Raw genomic sequence first — 19,459 nt, 5'->3', positions numbered from 1 at the left:
TGTAAAGAAAATAAAAAATAAAAATAGACCAGATGACGACAGAAGAAGTTCAAGTAAAACTAAATAAATGAAATTCCCTCCATATCAGCTCTGAGGAATGGTCAAAGGTTGGCGACACGGAGAGGGGCAACCTAGGCATCACAGTAGAGGACGATGGGGAGTTCTGGTGAGTTACAAAATAATCCAATTATAATATATGAGAAAATCCAGTGGGTTTATGTCCTCCTTCAGAGTGTAAATGTACCTCTTCTGTATGTACATGCGTCTGTATCCACAGGATGTCATTCACAGACTGGTGCAAGAACTTCACAGATGCAGATGTTTGCCGCCTCATTAACACTTCCGTGATCAGCATCCACAAGACGTGGAATGAGGTTATGCATTTTGGGAGCTGGACCAAACACGCCGAGCCTCTGCTCAACCGCTGCGGTGGCTGCGCTAACAACAAACAGACATTCCTGCAAAACCCACAGGTGAGGCCCTGACCATATCCAGGCTCCTTATGGACACTCCTGTCAAAACCACTTCCTTGATGCACATCTATTTTGCTCGTTTTCAACTCCTTTTGCAGTACCTGTTTGACGTGACGAAGGAGGTGGACGAGGTTCTGATCTCCTTACAGCAGAGAGACATGAAGATCCACAGACAAATTGGTCAGGGAGAAAATCTCACCGTCGGCTTCAGCGTCTTCAAGGTACCACATATAGATTTTAATACTTTCACCAAACGTCCACCGTCATGATAACACGGATCTAATGAGGAATCAACAGCAGAAGCCTTATGAACCAGGATAGAAGAGAACTTAAGGAGTTAGTGGTGAGACGTTCCATACAGGAATGGGTGTTCGTCTGGGCTGTGGACATCAGTCCAAGGTCAGTTTATTTTTGGGGAGAAAGTCACATTTCATCACATTTTTGGCTTCCCCTTTGGTCAAAGAATTTGGCTCTGTTTCCCTTTTCTACTCGCTTGTTGAACAAACAGTGAACCAGTCGTTGGGTGTTCATAATGACAGGCAGACATTACTTAACAAGTTTATCAGAAACCAAAAACGACTGTTTCAACAAGATGCTCAATCATAGATGATTAAACACAAAGAATGCACATACCTCAGCTAATTGGTTCAAGCTGAAACTGAACACATTTGGTGAGAAATAATTTCTTCTCAACTGTCGGTTAGATGCGGACAGTTCAGCAGCATGTAAATATACAAATGCAGCCATTGTAGAAGTCTAATCTTTCTTACCTGCTGCACTATTGCTGCACACCTAGGAGAAGGTTTGTAAAATTCAGTTTTGCATTTTTTTCAGGCATCATAAGACACTAGGAATGGTTTGCCAACCAGTTACATGAAAGATTTGAGATTTATGTTACAATATAAAGATATTGATCTACTGTAAAACATTAAAAAAAGAAGTACTTTGATAGTGCTGGGGGTCAAAATGTATATATTCACACCAATTCTGAGGTGTAATGTGAAACCAACTAGAAGCACTGTTAAAAACTAAAACACACTTAAATCTTGTCGTATCATAAAGACTTATAGTGTAGTAATTGTGAGTTGTTTCAGTGAAGTTCCTCAGTGCAATCCTGTTTAAAACTGCAGTAAAAAAATGACAAAACTACATTCTATCCCACATGCAGGGATAAGGTCACCACATTCAAATGAGGCCATGTCACCCTTTAAAACACAGTATGTGACAAAACAGTCCTTGCATCTCAAATGTGATCTGCTTGTCAGAGACCTGGCTCAATTCACACACACCCTATACACTCTTATCACACTAGAGGGGTTCACTCACCACATGCTGACAGAGGCGCTGCCAAGTCCAGCTAGAGGGGAGGAGGGGGGCTGGGACTGTATGTCAATACATGCTGCTGCCATGAGGAGCATGTGACAGCAACTGTGCACGCAGCATTACTGCAGTGGGTTTGAGACCTCATACCCTCTCCCCTGGAACTGTCCCATGTCTTCATGCAAGTGGTGTATTGTGTATTACTCTGCTTCAGTTGACAGACTCCACACACTACGTCCACTTTGTTTTTACCCTCGTTAAACAGTTTGAGAACTGTCCCAGTCGTAATAAGAAAACTGTCAGTTGTTCAGCCCACAGCATGGTGTATCGAATCACCAATTATGAGCCTGACATCCAAAAATACAAAACTGCAGTCAGAAATGTGTGTCAGTGGACACCTATGGGGTGCCAGCAACTCAGTGATGGCCTGGAGTGTGAGGACTAGTGTATTTTTGAGTCCACAGCTTGATGCTCTAACTCACCCTGCGACTGGCTATTAACTGCTGTTACCATCAAAGTAGTGCACTGTCAAGCTTATAGCAAACCTTTGCTGACCAGGGAAATAAAAGACATCATTAATGAGGTAGCGTCCATGAAGGAGACAAGGAAACAGGTGGAGCAAGAAACTAAAAAGGATATTCCTCGAAGAAGGTCAATTAGGCCAATAAATAAAACTTCCTCTGATGTGAGACATTTCTGTGTCGTCAATTCAAACAAGCACCCAGCATGGGATCTCTCCACTGAGTTAGACACTCTCCAGTTTATTGAACTATTTAATGATTGTGTTCTACTGAAGAGACTAACACAGAGAAAGGTCCCACTGCATTTGGAACAGGTCCAACACACGCTCTTTGCTCTTCTCACACACTATACTTCTTGCCCTATACTTATAATAAATTCAGATTTTGTTCACTTTTCTGCCAGTAGGAGGCGGAAGAATCTGTCTAGGTGCCAAACAACAAACTATCACTATTTCAGATACTACTAAACCTATTCAAATGCCACCACAATACATACATTATACCGAACTACTGTGTTATAGTCACACTCCAAACTTTATACCTGATGATACCAAAAGTCTTTGTTCTGTGGTTTCTGGCTTTGGGAGAGTCGTTCTTAAATTTAGCAATGTTCCCTTTTAACGTGAGAATAAATTCCACATTGTTTTCTTTCAAGGTGGAGCTGAACAGGAAGTATCGCATGCATGACATCCTGACCCAGCAGAATGTGGAGACGTCTACGTACATCAACGCCCGCACAGTGTTCAAGAGATGCATGCTGCCCCAGGGCCGCTACATCATCATCCCCACCACCTTCAAGCCTCAGACTCTGGGGGAGTACATGATCCGTGTTTTCACTGACGTGGACTCAGGCTGCAGGTATGGCAGTCTGTTTAAGTCACTTCTCTGATTAACAGTGTGTTGTTGAGTTAGTTTGATCAGCAGCATGCCTGTCTTTGAATGAATGGTCTCAAGTCTGGAGAAACACCTCAAGGAAAAGCCTTAGTCCTTAGTAGCAAGAATGCAATACACAGCTGTACATTACATTTACTGCTGAAATTAGATACTTAATACTTACTCTTAATCATGGAAAGTAGCCTATAAAAGCATACAAGTGCCATGGAGAATGGAGGCCATGAGGTTACTTTCACCCAGCGGGGTTGTCAAATCACTTTTAAAGTAATCTCCCTGTCCTTCTACTGCTATTCTTGGCCACAGATTTCTGACATTCTTGTTGGCAGACTTCGACTCGATACCTAATCATGTTCGCTTCACACAGGTCAGCCAAGCCAGCTAGTCCGACCACAGTGTCGAGTCTGTGAAGCAGAGACGTTGCATCACTTCCTCTGTGCTCTGTGTTACTGGTATCTGACTGAGATAGGAGCTCTTTTACCCTCCTGGTCCCTCACCCTGTGTACTACCCAACTCTCCCAGGGAGCTGACGGTGGATAAGCCCAAGATTCGTTGCTGGAGTTCGTTCCTTGGCTACCCACAAGCTGTGACTCACATCTATGTCCATGGAGCTGAAGGGCTGGAGAACCAGGACAGCAGCGGAGGTTGAAGACTTCACTCCAAACATACCAACTCATTTGCTAAATGTTTTATCTGCCAACATAACTTCATGCATGGTTCCCTCCATGTTTTTCTGCAGGCGCAGACCCCTATGTGATCATATCCTGTGAAGGCCACTCGGTGCGATCGACCATCCAGAGAGACACTCTGGAGCCTGAGTTTGCAACCAGAGCCATTTTCTACAGGAAGAAGCCCAGGAAGCCCTTAACTGTGGAGGTAAGATGGCCAGTTTGTCTGTAATATTGTACCAATGGGTATTTGACGAGAAATAAACTGGATGGATTTTTGTTCCCCAACATATCTGTGGTCCTGATGCCTATAATATGTCATCACAATGGCTGGCAGTGCTGGGGCATGCTACATTAAAAAGTAACTTAGAATGTTGCTTCTAAAACAAGCTCTTGGAAGATAACTTGTGCTCTTTCAGTTTTTGTCGGTCATCTGTATGTATAAAGAAATACAACGCAAAGCAAAAAAATTGTTCCTTGTTTTTACAAAAGTAATGTTTGAGTGTTATTATTGTAATAGTAGTAGCTTAAATGATGTTGCAATCCATTCTGTTGAATCATGGAATTGATTGTAGACTGATAAGCAAGCTGCACAATCTGTGCAAGTTCAAACGAAGAGCTGTCTATTCAAATGAGGCATGAAATTGTAATGACGTATGAAAATAAAGAAATGAAGAAACTCATTACATGAACTGGAGGATTTTTATCAGCCTCTATCAACGACCTCTATCAAGGAATTGGAACATCAAGTCTCTGGCACAGCTTACGGTTGTTGATAATTAACATAAATAATGAAGTCACATTTGGAAAGGGCGGGGAGCCTTGGTTCTAAAACAAAGTACGGGCCAGAAAATGAATTTTGAAAGTCAGAAATCTCAGCACCTGGTGAAGTAATTGTTGAGTCATTGTATTGATCAACAACCCTATCAAACCCCTGCTGATATTATGTACCAATATTTTATGCTATGGGACAGTAAATATCTTACTTGTTACACCTTTCTAACTGCTAACTGTGTTGTCTTCCCAATGTTTCCTCACCCTCCCCAGGTGTGGAACAGCAATGCGGTGAAGGACGAGTTCATGGGTCAGGTGGTGCTGTCCGGTGCGGTGAAGGACACCACAGACCCTCAGAGGCTGAAGCTGAGGAAGGGAGGCCGGCACATGGCTGATGAGATGCCTGGTTCTGTCAGCCTGAGGATCATCACCTCCACTCAGCTCACTGCCATGTGACCTGGTCAATCATACAGCCAAATGCCCAGGGAAAGGGTTAAATCATTTTGAGTACTGCACTATGTCGATACCACCAATGCACTGGTACCAGTGCTGTGATGGAATGAACTTCGCTTCCCTTTTTATACCATTTTATGACCATGTTTGTATGCAATTAAGAAAGCTAAATTTTCTTGGATTGCCACCATTATTTGCACGTTGGCGAATTATTCCCAAGGTTGAGAATTGAACACTATTGGACAGACTGAATGTCAATTCCTGGTATTTACTTTTTGTCAGATTGTATCATTTTTGAATTACCTTTGTTACTTTTTAAACCATTTTTGTGTAACTTATATAAACATTTTATAGTGATATAGTTCTGCAAGATTCCTGTGAAGACATCATTCCTATTTTTTAGATTTGTTTTACTATACATGCTGTAAGTGATATGAGAGTTGTGCCTCATTTAAGTCTTATCATGCATATAATTATATCATACATATAAGTGCCTTTATCCGGAAAAGCTATTACTGTATGTGCGACAAAATGTTCAAATATTCTGTATTTGCGTAATGCATCTTCAAAACATATAATACAGCCCTTTTTCCTTTCTTCCATCAGTTTGTGTCGTCATGTTTCCTTCTCATGATTGCAAAGATCATGCAAAACCCTGAATGGAATTTTTTTTTTAAAGAAATTCAACCCAAGAGTCAAGGTAGCCTCCATGATTGGCCACAAGTCTGGTTTTCTTCCTCTTTTTTTATTTCAGTCCAGTTCCCAAACTGCAATATTTTGTTGTTTTACACTCAAGACACAGCCATGCACAATTCAAAGTTCAAAAAGTCTATTGCTTCAACCACAATTAAAAATAGTTTATCCAAAACCTCATTTCCCCGTCACTCATTTGTCCTTTTTCAAAGATGGGGGGGAAAGGCCTGCTGAGGTATGCCAGATGGATCAGCAGTTTTACAAAGCTAGACAATAATAAGAGTAATAATAATAATCATAATAATAATAATAATAATTTAAAAAGAAACATTTTTTGTCTTTGTTCCATTCTCTTGATACACATTAATAGAGGAATTTTCACGCCACGTGTACAGGTTTACACATTCAGAAGATAGGAATGTACAGGAGCAACCACAGAAAAAAGGGGCAGGTCAGCGGTGTCTGTTGTCCCAAAATTCACCTTTGTGCTCATAGTTCAGACCTGTACATAGGGGGGAGAGGCCGAATGTCCCAGGGCCAGAAGCTTCCTGACAGGCCACCCTCACCTACCGCACACACACACACATGTACTAACACTCAGCAGTGGTACTCAGGACAGACTGTGTGGGCCTGCACACAGAGCGCCGCGTTCACTGGCTCTCTGTCCAGATGAAGGAGTGTCCGATAAAGCCCAAACAGGAGAAGTTTGATCCGGGGGGGTGGAGAGACAGAGCGTGTGTTTGTTTTCTTTTTTTCAGTTTCCAGGGTGCAAAACATTTATTGATACATACCATATAGCAACCTGAATATTGTCATTTTAAGTTACATAATTCTGAAAAAAGGAGGGGGGGATTTCCCATCATATTTACATACATACATACATTATCCTAACAATCTTAACCTATTTGAAGATGAAATACAGTGTATAGTTTGTTTTACATGCATGAAATCTGTCACATCCTCCTGTCTAACATCACTCCTTCATCTTCTGTACATTTATTGTACAATGGAGGTACAATATGACCAAGCAGCTACCCTGCACCTCAAAGTCAAGGTGGACAACAAGAGTGAGGCATCTTCTAGTGCAGATTGAGGTAGCCCCCCCTCGACACACACACACACACACAACACACACACACACATACACGCCTACACACACACACAGAGGGATGCCACACGGGAAATGCCCGACTAAACTATCAAATACAGACACAAAGTAGTTTATAGATCACTTATGTACAGAAAGGAGTTTTACCACTTACCAGGGATGAAAGGAATGGCAGAGAACAATGTGAACCTCTAACACAGTTCTGATTCCAACTTTAAGACAGGCTACAATCATAAAATGGCACTCACTACTTTAAAATCCTCCGCTTGGGGAAATGACTGAATAACATTCTCTCACGATCCGCCAAAAACACATAGGAACACACATTTAGATCATATGAGAAAAGTCACATAAGACAGAGTGAGGGACAAAAAAGACACTGGAGCATACATCAGCAGCATCGTAAATGCTGGGGAAGGAGGGGGGAGGGTGGGGGGTGGTGGGGGGGGGGGGTGCTGTACCTCATTAGAAATTGTATGTACATATGTCCTTATGGACAGGCAGGCCACGTTTGTGTTGGTATTCAATCCCAACATGAGTCGACACAGTTGTAATAATGTACTCTCCTATATAAGATGATTTTCCAGATTGCAGAATCATTATAAAATCCATGAAACCGCTTTATATTTCTTTTACGTTCCTACATTTTACATTTTTACTTGTTTTATGTTCCTACTTCTATTAAAATTCTTTGAGAAAGACATTACAACAGTCACCACATTAATTATTCCACACCATCTGTACTCTTATTAATATTGTTTGTTGGTCAAGGGATATTCTATTAGGTTCTGCTCACAGCTAGTTTAAAGGGAATGTGTGTGTTGTTTCCATTATGTTTGTTAAACATCTCACCATCAAACCAATTCTGGGGTTTCTAAGAGCTTTTGTCTGTATTCAAAAGCCAAATGGTTTGAAGGATATTTGCTGTTGTCTCCTTCTCTTCCTTGCTTCACCACCATGTATGTGTTGTGTGCCCACACACACACCACACAGAGAGGTGTCAGACACAAGGATGTTTATGGCCCCCACCCCACTGCATCTATATAATTACAACATGTCTTCTTTTTGCCTTTTGAAAGAGTGAAATGTAAGGATTACTGTCAGGTCTACAGGCTGAAATCTTAGTCTAAACCATCTCTAAAATATGAAAGGGAGGCTTATGTCTGCATGCATTTTAATATAGCCTAATTTACAGATAAAATGATATTAGTTGCATGCATCAGCAATGAAATTGACTATGATTGTGCGCAATTTTTATTTATAGCCTTTCCAATAATTTCTGCCGGGTGGTATACCTGGAATAAGCCATCTACGTTTCAGTGTAATCAAGTGTCTCTCACTAGATTTTCAAAATCACAACTGCATACGTAGCCCTTGTTGACTGTAATTTATTAGAATTTTTTATTTTTCATTTATTGCAATTGTGTCAATTTCTGGACTGAGTATTGCAGTTCTAGTTGAATTTGGTGTTTTAGGTAGGCAAACATTATTTTCAGTATTTTACAGCATCCCCATGACCATGAAACCTGATATTTAACAATTAATATGACTGAATTCAGTCATATATATTATTTGTGATGGCTACTTCTTAAAAAAAACAAACAAAAAAAACAGAAATGAAAACCAATGAAACCAATGAATTGTCTGCATTGGGTCACAGAAAGCCCATTAAAGTCACATAATTTAAGTGACAATAGGAGGAAAAAAGGCTAATTAACTACAGGTAACTTCCAAGTACTCTGTGACAGAGATATTGCCTGAAAGAATTTGGCTCAAATGAAAGATGAGAAGTGTATCTCTTCACTGATACAGAAGTAGATGAATGACGGAGGTTAAAAGTGGTTTAGGTCATGTGAAACTATTCCTGTCTTTTCCCCCTGTAACGGCACCCCTACACACACACACACACACACGCACACACACACACACACACACACACACACACACACACACACATACACACACAAACAACGCCACCTTGAGATGTGACAATCTGCAGAGGATTAGCAAGGTTGCTCCACAGAGCCATGGTCATGCAGGCGGAGGTCGGGTCCAGAGTCCCAGAGTCACTCTCTCATATTAAATGGTCACTGCAGGTGCAGGTGTGGCCTGATCGCGCCTTATGGAGGGACTGGAGGACAGAAAACCGAGCCTTTAGCGGGGCAGGGAAGGAATCACAAGCTCTTAGTTTTCTCATTTTCTCCTCTTCACTCCTAAGGTTTCTCTTGCTTAAAATCTTGAAAAGGAGCACACTTTTGTTTCTATTTGATTTTTTTCTCCACCCTTTTTTTGGTTTGGGGGTGACTGCCTCCCAAACAGGACATATGACACAAAGAGATGTGCACATACATTTTACACACACACACACACACACACACACACACACCCACACGCGCACACACACATGTGATGGACTGCTCTACATGTACAGAGTGCTGGAGAAGTAAACGAGGAGGCGAGGTCTTTTCAGCAGCATGGGCTGAGAGGCTGCAAGGCCAGATGTCCGTCCTACCGAGGAGGCCTGGGGGTCTTTTGTCCTTGTGCTGTCACTGTAAGTCACACAACCCCCCTTTGTGCTGTCACTGTCACCCACCACCCGCACACCCAACCCCTACCCCCCCGTCAACACACACGTCAGGGGCGGGGCTCCAGCCTTGGGTGCGGACAACGGGCGCACCCTAGCGACTGCTGTTCTTTATGGCTTCCTTCGCGGCTACAATCAGAGGCGTCAGGCTGGATAGAGGCTTCGCTAACTTCAGGAAGGAATGCTGCAGAGGACAGAAAACAATGGATGAAAAAATTTAGATAGGGGAAATTACAGAATTGGAATGATAGAAAGCTGTCATTTAGTGATGACTCGGCACCATCTATAGGACAAGAACTGGCGACAGCGAAATTCTGGGGAACCAAATCTTGATGATTATTACCATCATTAAACGACTGATTCCCGGAGCCAAGTTATCGTTATTACCTGGAGCAGCTCCTTGGCCGAGCCTCTGCGGTCCACATCCATCTCCAGACAGCGGTTGAGGAAGTCTCTGAATACAGATGACAGCCTCTCTGGGTTCTGCAGCTCTGGAGTCCCGTTGGTGGCTATCAGGTACAGGGCCTGGAAGGACAGGTCAGGTAAGGAGAATATCAAATGACTGTCTGAGGGTACCACAGGAAAAGTCTGAATATTTAAACTATATGGATACTGTATGTGTATGATCATTGGGGAAATATGCAGAGTAGTGCATTTTGTCTCTCACCCTGAGTGGATTCTCATTCAGGTAGGGCGGTTCTCCCTCCACCATCTCGATGGCCATGATTCCCAGAGACCAGATGTCCACCTTTGGCCCGTAGGCCTTCCGGGTCACCACCTCTGGTGCCATCCAGTAGGGCGTGCCCACCATCGTGCTGCGCTTGTTCTGCTCTGGAGTGATCTGGGCGCAGAAGCCAAAGTCCGCTGCAGAGGGAGAGAGAGAGAGAGAGAGAGAGAGAGAGAGAGACATACAGTGCTGTGTTATGTTCTTTCTTCGTAACTGACTTAACCCACACCATTCTGCTTTGGAGACCAATGTGTACTTTACATTTATCAATCACCATTCCAATTCCAATTCCAATACCAATCTCTAGTCAATTCTTAACCCGAATCTCTACCAATTCTCTACCAGAAATTGTACTTTTCTTGCAAATATGACCTGGAATATGCACTGAAACCTCTGTAACTGTAATACTGTTTCTGTAGTCTCGCTCTCAGACCCTTGATAATATAATCAAGGGTCTGGTAGCAATGTATCCAGATTCTGTGTGGAGGGGGCGTTGACATTGAAAACCGTTGACATTGAAAACCACAAATCATGGTTGAGGGGGTGGGGATTTTAAGCCTCAGCGTCATCTCAGCATCCCCTACGACTATAAACTGCAACAATAGCGGAAATATAGGGGCGTTTATTAACTAAGCCCTCCCCTTAGCCTCGTTCTATTTCTTGTACAGGATTTCTATCAGTCGCCCCCAGAAGCTCGTGCGATGCTCTCTCAGATTAATGTTTCTGTTGCCCGTGTGTCTTGTGTTTTTTTTGTCTGTTTTTAACTCTTCCACAATAAAGCCAAAGGCAAAATTTCCATATGTTTGATGAATAAATTGATGACTTACTGAGCTTGACGGAGCCGTCCATGCCCAAGAGGATGTTGTCACTTTTGATGTCTCTATGGATCACCTGGTTGGAGTGTAGGAAGTCCAGGGCTTGAAGACACTATGAGGAGACATGAAAAGTTTGAGAATGTGGCTGATCAGCACCCACATATGCAGATGGAAATCTGTCACAACACAACGTCTTCTTCTCTTGGCTGAGTGAAACATACAGATTTGTTTGCATGTGCCCACCTGGCTGTAAGGGTCAACTCGCCACGGCCACAGAAGGAGTGGGTGGTATGGCTGGTGTATAAACTTGGCTTCTTACCTCTCTGCAGACTGCAGCAATCTGGCCCTCGTCCATGCAGGTCTCAGTCACTACATCTGTCAACGAGCCTCCAGCCAAATACTCCATCACCACCCATAGCTCATCTCCTACCAAGTAACTAGAAAAAGAGAGAGAAAGAGGGTAAAACAGAAAAATACAGGGTGAGGACCCTTGTGGTTCATGTGAATTCTATCAGGAGCAGAAGAAAAATCAGTTGAGCATGTTATTGTAAAAAATAACAGCAATGAAAGAGTTGATTGAAAGAAGTGTTAAGGAAATTACATTTAAGAGGATTTTGGAATAGTGTGGAATAGTGTAATAGCAAATATTGCTGGATTTTGTTATTTCAAAACAGTAGGTGGCAGTAATGTGCCTTAATGCTGAATGTTGACCTCCATTAACAAACAAGAAAAAGAAGGAGGTGTTCTGAAACTACACTGGCAGCTTGTTTTTCCACTGGCCGCAGAGGATCCCTCAGAATCATTATGGTAACAACAAGCACTGACCTTGTCCTCTGGGCAATTGGCTGACTAAAACATGCTAAATCCTGCACCACTGCTGTCACTATTACTGAGGAAAGTTTACGTGAAACACTTGCTTGAAACTTGGTTTGAAACACATGAACAAGAGCTTCAAGACTGATACGTCCATGAATACTGATTCAACCTTTATGGCAGCTTCGATAACGTATTCATCCATCATCCGTCAACTTACATACACAATACCTAATGTAGGCAGGCATCTTAACATAGTTATTTTATATTAGGAACCACCAAAATGTGATTCCATATCTATGCCACTTATATATATAGATGCTTCATGAATATCTTATGAACTAACATAACAGCTGAATCTGTGGTAATGAATGTCCCATATAGCTGTCAAGCTCTTGTTCCTGTGTTATGAATGTGTTATAAACTGGGTTTCAAGAAAAACATTGCTGGGAAGTCTTTGTGCTTTGCATAATTTTTTTCCCCACATCCTGTATAATTCTATTATACACAGGTTATAAAAATTTCAAAATTTATTTTCATTGACAAAAACCCTAGCAAACCTGAAAAAAAAAAGATTGGGTTTTAATTGAGTTAGCTGAAGTACTAAATAGTAGTAGTTGAAGTATAAAGACTCGAAGTATAGATCGTTTTCTTTAACAGGAATCCAAAATCTAAATTCATTTTAATCAAAATGACCTTAAATAAGTCTTCAGCTCAATTCTGTTTGCTTTTTCAGACTGATATAATGGCTTATTCAGAAACAGCAACTGTTGACTTGATGTTTGTTGAGGAGCTGACCTGTCCAGGTAGTTCACTATATTGGAGTTTTTGTTTTCCCTCATCACCAAGATCTCATTGATGATCAGCTCTTTCTTGGGCTGCTGCTGCAGGTTCATCTGCTTAATGGCCACCTGAGAAAACACACAAGGAGTTAGTTTCCCAGATAGGGAATACGATTTCTAGAAGGAAAGTTAGCCAGGGCGGCTTAATAAGTAAAAAGAAAATAATGTGCCTACCTCCTGGCCAGTGGCGATGTCGATGGCGGTATACACAGTGCCAGACGCTCTGGGAAACACAAGATCAAACCCACATCAGTGATATACCAAAGCTTTTTAAATAGGTTTTAAAAGGTCCTGGCAAATGAGTCTGCACCCACACACTAAACAGCATAAAAAGAATATTTGCTGTATTGTCACTTTGTGGTTTTTTTGTTTTTATATTTCATCTTGCCTGGACTGTGACTCACTCCTGGGATTTTTAAGACATCTGTTTATTTCACATTTCAAGTCCAAACAGGATCATAACAACATATTATCATGGAGTTATAGAAATAACTGGGGTAAAAAAACACACTTGGGCATAAAAAAACCCAAACAAACAAACCCATTCACATTCAGGAAGATATCAGTTTCAGATTTTAAAGTCTACGGGGGACCAGCCTTTGTCTAATAGCCCAGTACTGATCATATGTTTCTCACCCATACACCTCCAGAAAAAATAAGCTACAACAGCAAACATCAAAAGGTTGAAAATGAAAACACACAAGTGCATAGCTGACGCAGTTTTCCAAAAATGCCCCCCAAGCTAAGCTATTTGAGGATCTCTCTGGTGTGTTCAGTCATTAAAAGACCAGAAATACTCAATAATGGTGGAGATTTATACATTTTCAATATAGAATTATCTGATGGTTTCATGCCTTGTTTACCTGACTTCTGAATCTACTATTATTTAGGTTATAGTGTGTTAAATGATCGTCCTCTAAACCCCTGAGCCACAGCAGCAGTGGTGAAATCAAAATGTGGATATGTATTCTAAAATAACCTAAATAAGTCTTTCATTGGTAAAACACAGATTAAAATAGCTGAGCCGCCTTCTGTTTGTCACTGTCCTACAATGAGTGGGATAATACCTCAGACCACACACCACTATGCTTAGGATTTACTCTTCCTTCCTCTGGCCAAAATTGACTAAGATTGCAAAACAAAGGCATTTGGGCCTGTTCATTTGAAGGAGCTATAGATGGAAAGTTAGCATCCGACACAAAAGGCAATTAATATCAAACTGTCAGACTGTACTCAAGTCTGACAGTCTGAGATGGGCTGTGTGCTTGATGAACTGACAGTGCAGTTGGGAGATTTTCAAACATTTTCATACAATCAATTGCAATCAAGCAAACAGACATGATTTTTGCTCCAGGGATATTGAATATCTTGAACTTGAGACTGAAAAATAGAGAGACTCAGCCTACTTTAGCCAGTTGACAAATCATGCTTGGCTATAAGAAATTCTGTCCAAAGGGAGTTATGTTTTTGCTGTATCATTGAAGGCCAATTTTTTCTTATGTTCTCATGAAGTGAAGACACAATTTACTTCATCGCACTTTTATTATATTTATTGCTAAATAAATCCAACTACTGTCTAACCTTAATTGTGCATTAACCATGCAAGGGCACATTGTGAATCAGGCACTCACTATGACTAGGTTGTTTATACATATTAAAGCTGAAATATCATTAATATGTGTGCTCATTTTACCACCAAAACCTAATTAACATTGAGTTACCAAGGTAGTGATAAGCTCAGGTGCTGGATCTGCATGCAATTTGGTGTCTCCTTCATTGCACATTGTCAAGGCATGACATGCAACCATTTTCTCCTTATTTGGAGGTGTAGCACGCACTCATGAGCCTCACAACCCCTGGTGAATTTGGGCCTCTGGCCTTTCCTCCTTCTCCCTTTCTCCTGCTGTCAGCTACACCTGTGTATTGTCAGTAGCTATGAATAATGAAGCAGAGTTCCTGTTTAGTCCGGTGCTAATAACTTAAAGATAACTCTATAGTGAGTAAATAGACACTTCTCTACTGTGTCAGATAGGAGCTTCCTGATCCTGGGAATAGTGAGCATGTCAGAACAGCTACCATCTACCCAGTTTTTTATCTGTTCAGATGTGTAGTGAACAGGGAGTTGTGGAGGAGGATGACAGAAAAGCAGCAGCCTTAAAAGAGAGAAAGACAAGGAGGGAGAGAGAGGGAGAAGGAGAGAGAGAGAGAGAGAGAGAGAGAGAGAGAGAGAAGACTAAGCTAATCTGGCCCATGTCCATTTCAGGATACAGTTCTCATTTCCTGTCTACTTCTCTCTCTTTTCTCTCAGGCATCCAGCCTCTCTCCCTCTACCTCTGTCTCTCTGAAGTGGTCACTGCGGCTCAATCTCTCCTGGCTAGACTGACTGCTCCAAAAATTGCTCTATTTCAATAACAGTGGCGAGTGGTTTATGATGAAGGAGAGACTTACCCTTGTCCTATTTTCTCAAAGCGTGTGTACTTCTTTTTGGGATCCCCCACGCTCACAATACTCCCTGAGTCAGAGAGAAAACAGATTCATAGTTGGTTGAACTTGTGTGGGCACACAGACAGGAGGACCCACACACAAACACACACACACACACATACACAGAACACATCGCTGCCTGTCTGTCCCAGAGACATGGCCTGTCTCATGGCCACATAGATATGTAGAGTAGCTGAATACACGCATCTCTGCTGCCTGTTGCATGCTGGTAATTTGGGCTGAAATGCTGGAAAGGGATTTTACAGAGCTTCTACAGGTTCTAAGGTTTGAACCAACATCCTTTCAGGTATTAGTCAGTCTTCTAACTCAGTGATTCTCAACCTTTTTGGCTTGTGACCCCTTCAAATGAATGATGATGCCTACTCACAACTCCCATCTCAGGATGCACATGCAGAGTATTGAGCAGTTCAACCAAAGAATGATTTTCCTTTTCAGGCTGTTTGATTTGATTTAGTATCAGAGGAGGCCTAGAGGCTGAAAACTATTCAGTATTCCACAAGAAAAAAGCAAAAATTACTAAAAAAAAATAAAAAAAAATAGACATGATAATAAACTTGTATAGTAGAAATATGTTTTTTCCTATCCCATAAATCATCTTGCGACCCCCCAAAATTATCTTGCAGCCCCCTGGGGGATCCTGACCCCTAGGTTGAGAACCACTGTCCTAACCTGCAGTATGGGCCACCCCGGCACCCAAATATCCAGCCAGTTATCCAAACTAGTCAACACAGTTTGGACGCCCCTCTCTCTTAAGCAATTAATTGCATTTAATTGTTCAGCTCTAACACACACAGACAAACATAAAAAACACATCTTTCTATAAGTAGACATACTGAGCCGCTCCAGAATCTCCTCATCCGTCATTTTGGACTTCTTCCTCTGGCGGTCGGTGTGGCGATACATTGTGTTGGACGTGTTCTCCGGCTGGACCTGGGACTCCGGCGGAGTCACCACCTCTTTCACGGGGCTGGGAGGCTTCACTGGCTCCATCACAGAGCGAGTGTAGATCTGCAAGGAGCGAAACAGTCAACACATGGCAAGGGGGAAGAAGTTTGTAACAGACTCCTCATCCCTGCCATACAACTCACAGATTTAGTGTGTTCGGGCCGAGGCGCAATGACCGGGGGCATCTCATCGTCGTCGTCTTCCTCTTCCTCCTCCTCCTCCTCTTCCTCCTCCTCATCCTCCTCTTCTGACACAGGGGGAGCTATCGGTGGCTCTGACGATGATGTTTTGGCACCCTGGAGGGTAGAGGTGTAAGTCAGTCTGGATATGTATGCAGCAGTATGGAATGAAAGGTGTAGGTGTAGATTCCCAAAATATTCCACAAAACAAAAATATTCTCCACTCTGTGTTTGGACTGTGACTGTGGAAGACGTCTTGGACAGCCTGCAAACCCCGCAAAAAACAACCATTTTCACAGGTTGGGATCTGGAAAGTTGGGGTTCAAAGGGACTTTTTCTGACTGATGGCATCTCTAATATAAATAATAATTTCTAATTCTGATGCCAGCTTCAAATTTATTGTAACTGTATCAAGTATATAACAGATTCAGATTACTGGAGACTGACAAAAGGCCTTATATGTGCAGTATATGTAACTTAAAAGTAGCGGTTACGAAAAACACTGAGCACATATGATCAAAATGAACCCACAACATTACAGTTCATCTCTTGTGATATTCTATACTGTTACGTCTGGCATTTTGTGCAAAAAAAAAAAATGAATGAAAGGAACATGATCAGATTTCATTGGGTTACCATATGGGGTAAAAATGTGAGGAGAAATTCTGCTGATAGCACAGAAAAGCATTGTGAGTCGAGTGACAGGGAAGCAGCAGTAACAGAGAAAGAGAAAGAGAGGAGTGTTAACAGAGTGAGGTGCAGTTCAGTGCAGTTTATGACAGGAGAGTATGAATTTTTAAGGAGAAGCATACTGTTCTATAGTTAGCTGAGATATAGGAGAAAAAAATCTCCATTTTAAGAAGTCATTTAGTTTATTATTCCTTAGTCCTAAAATCATAATTTTCTTAAAACAAGTGAAGAAATCTGCCAATGGGGTGAGATAATTTCACTTGTTTCCAATGCAAATCAACTTGTTTGAAGAATTTTGTGTCATTTTCTTGATAGCAGTGCAGTGATCTGCCTTATTCTGACTTGTTTCAAGATACTGACTCATTTCTTCTCATGAACACACTCCATTGGCAGAATTGCTGTCTTGTTTTAAAAAAAATATGATTTGAACACTAAATATGAGACTGGATGACTTGTTAAGATGGATGTTTTTTTTGCAGTGTGCTGCAACATTGCAGGATATGCAATGCGGTGGTGAGCTGTAGATATCTTCTTGATCTGCAAGATACCGTTTCAGAAGTGCTATTAATATGCTTCAGGCGATTGTTATGCTTAAAGCTCAGCCTTTATTTCCACCCATCCAAATGTCTGCTTGCCTTGGATCGTCTTCCTCTTATGGAATGGAAACATTTCGTCCATTCCCAGTCTCGTCATGCATAAATGAAGCAGTGCAGCTTAGTTCTAGTGATTAAGGCAAAGGGTCTGGCTGAAGGACAGACGCAGTCCTCCATTCAGACATGTAGGGCGTCTGACCTGGGTGCTGCTCCAAGGAGGGCCGGGCCAAGAGTGCAGTGCAGAGATGAGAGTCTGCCTAACCAATAAAGCAGCGCTATGTTGTTTTCTCAGAGCCATGCGGTAATGTCTACAGTGGTGATGGAGTTACAGGCACATTATTGACGATGTGGATCAAACTGTGAGGAATATGAGGTCGTACATGCAGAAGTTTGATAGTCATCACAACCCTCTGTGGCATGCGCCCCTGCCCTGCCATTTCAGAGACGGACCATTTCAAAATGCTCACAGGTATTAGGTGTTTTTCTGGAATATCAAAAATGAACAGATCCAATTATATCCCCCCAAAGAATTTCAATACAGAGAGTGATGATGCCTCTAAAATCAAATATCTGGCACGTGTTAAGTAATGGTCCTTACCATTCAACATAAAAGTGGCACTGGAGTATTTTGCTTTATCTAGTCAGTATCGTCAAAATTAGGAGATCAAATAGCTGAATTTGGCTTCATAGCCAATGCAGAGGCACAGCATGTGGAAAGTAATATGGAGGAATTACCTTGTCAAATAATGCGCTGCAGGTTCTAAGGCTGACAGGAGGCCCAGATGACAGCAGTCGGTTCTGAATGTGAAGGTTGAGAATGGGAGGATTTACTCAAAACAAACCCACACAAGAGTTAAGAGTAAGTGGACTTAAGGGAAGGGGGGTGGGGGGGGGGGTGGGGGGCAGGGGTACGCTACTGAGGGATGGACACTACTGTAGGTCCACACATTACCTCCTCACACACAGCATGAGGAGGAGAGGCTTTCACTGGTGTTGATGAGACAAGATAGGGACAAATCATGCCACCTGAGGACTGTCCTTGGCCCAGGAACTTTCTGAATCTTCTCCATCTCCCCCTAATTTAGAATTTCTCTTCTTAAAAATTGCTATTTTAATCAGAGTTTTATTTGGAAGCTACATAACTTCTGCTCCTGCTCATGCACTTATTATATATTCCAATATCTGTGCCTGGTTTCAAACCTCTTGATAGCACTGTCAAGATAAAATCCAATAGTTATTAGACTACCAAAATTATAGGATTATGTCTCAATAATTGTCTCAGTACTGTCTCGATATTTAACTCAAGATCTTTTAATTTAATATAGCTTACTTTCTCCCTTAACTCCCCTAACCCTTTCACCTCCTTTCTCTTCTGCTTAAGGGGCCTTTGTGTTCCTCTGTACACACACACACACACACACAGACACACAGACACACACACACACACACACACACACACACACACACACACACACAAATTTGTGATTGGTTTTCTTTTTTTTTTTATCTATTTGTGTCCTTTGTTGCTTTGTGAAGCTCTTTTTGATGAATGTGTTTTGTTAAAAGATTTTTGAAAATATATTTTATGATGGATTTCTTTATTCTACCACTTCTTCAGCTATGCAACACACTGTCCTTGTTGTGTTGAATTGACTGAATTTTGGGATATTTAAGGAAGATTAAATCACTAGGCTATTTGTAGAAGAGAACAGTTACAGATTGGCTCTAAAAGGCTCTGATGCAAATACGCTGCTCTGGATGATGTGCTTGGATAAATGTGAATGCTGTTTTCCATTATCCTAAAGGTTTTGGCATTGAAAATCATAATTATAACCACTATACACACATATTTTGAATGAATTGTT

The 19,459-nt window shown here is 41.7% G+C and overlaps 2 protein-coding genes across 2 annotated transcripts in view; one reads left to right on the top strand and one right to left on the bottom strand.

Annotated features, from left to right (window-relative positions):
• Positions 1 to 88: 88 nt before the first annotated feature.
• Positions 89 to 9,438, top strand: LOC139642780 (calpain-5-like; the record flags this gene model as incomplete). Its single annotated transcript, XM_071518197.1, has 7 exons — positions 89 to 166; positions 278 to 473; positions 572 to 694; positions 2,970 to 3,172; positions 3,728 to 3,849; positions 3,945 to 4,081; positions 4,921 to 9,438. Coding segments are annotated over 7 exons (1,042 nt in total), but the record flags the coding sequence as incomplete, so codon positions are not given.
• Positions 9,439 to 9,532: 94 nt separating this feature from the next.
• The window catches only part of LOC139649471 (serine/threonine-protein kinase PAK 3-like), a 28,894-nt gene continuing 18,967 nt past the window's right edge, over positions 9,533 to 19,459 (bottom strand). Inside the window, exons 6-16 of the mRNA XM_071529612.1 lie at positions 18,330 to 18,392; positions 16,276 to 16,428; positions 16,021 to 16,195; positions 15,131 to 15,194; positions 12,857 to 12,905; positions 12,639 to 12,751; positions 11,347 to 11,464; positions 11,040 to 11,139; positions 10,153 to 10,349; positions 9,873 to 10,010; positions 9,533 to 9,669 (exon numbers count right to left, since the gene is read on the bottom strand). Of these exons, the coding sequence (XP_071385713.1) occupies positions 9,580 to 9,669; positions 9,873 to 10,010; positions 10,153 to 10,349; positions 11,040 to 11,139; positions 11,347 to 11,464; positions 12,639 to 12,751; positions 12,857 to 12,905; positions 15,131 to 15,194; positions 16,021 to 16,195; positions 16,276 to 16,428; positions 18,330 to 18,392 (1,260 nt within the window). The 3' untranslated portion in view covers positions 9,533 to 9,579. The remainder of the gene's footprint in view (positions 9,670 to 9,872; positions 10,011 to 10,152; positions 10,350 to 11,039; positions 11,140 to 11,346; positions 11,465 to 12,638; positions 12,752 to 12,856; positions 12,906 to 15,130; positions 15,195 to 16,020; positions 16,196 to 16,275; positions 16,429 to 18,329; positions 18,393 to 19,459) is intronic.

The sequence above is a fragment of the Centroberyx affinis genome, unplaced genomic scaffold (assembly GCF_046629955.1).
Source record: "Centroberyx affinis isolate AG114_WGS23_722 - 3 ecotype Tasmania unplaced genomic scaffold, CSIRO-AGI_Caff_v1 ptg000001l_1, whole genome shotgun sequence".
Lineage (NCBI taxonomy): Eukaryota > Metazoa > Chordata > Actinopteri > Beryciformes > Berycidae > Centroberyx > Centroberyx affinis.
The sequence above is the reverse complement of the archived record's forward strand: the minus strand, read 5'-3'. Positions and strand labels throughout refer to the sequence as shown.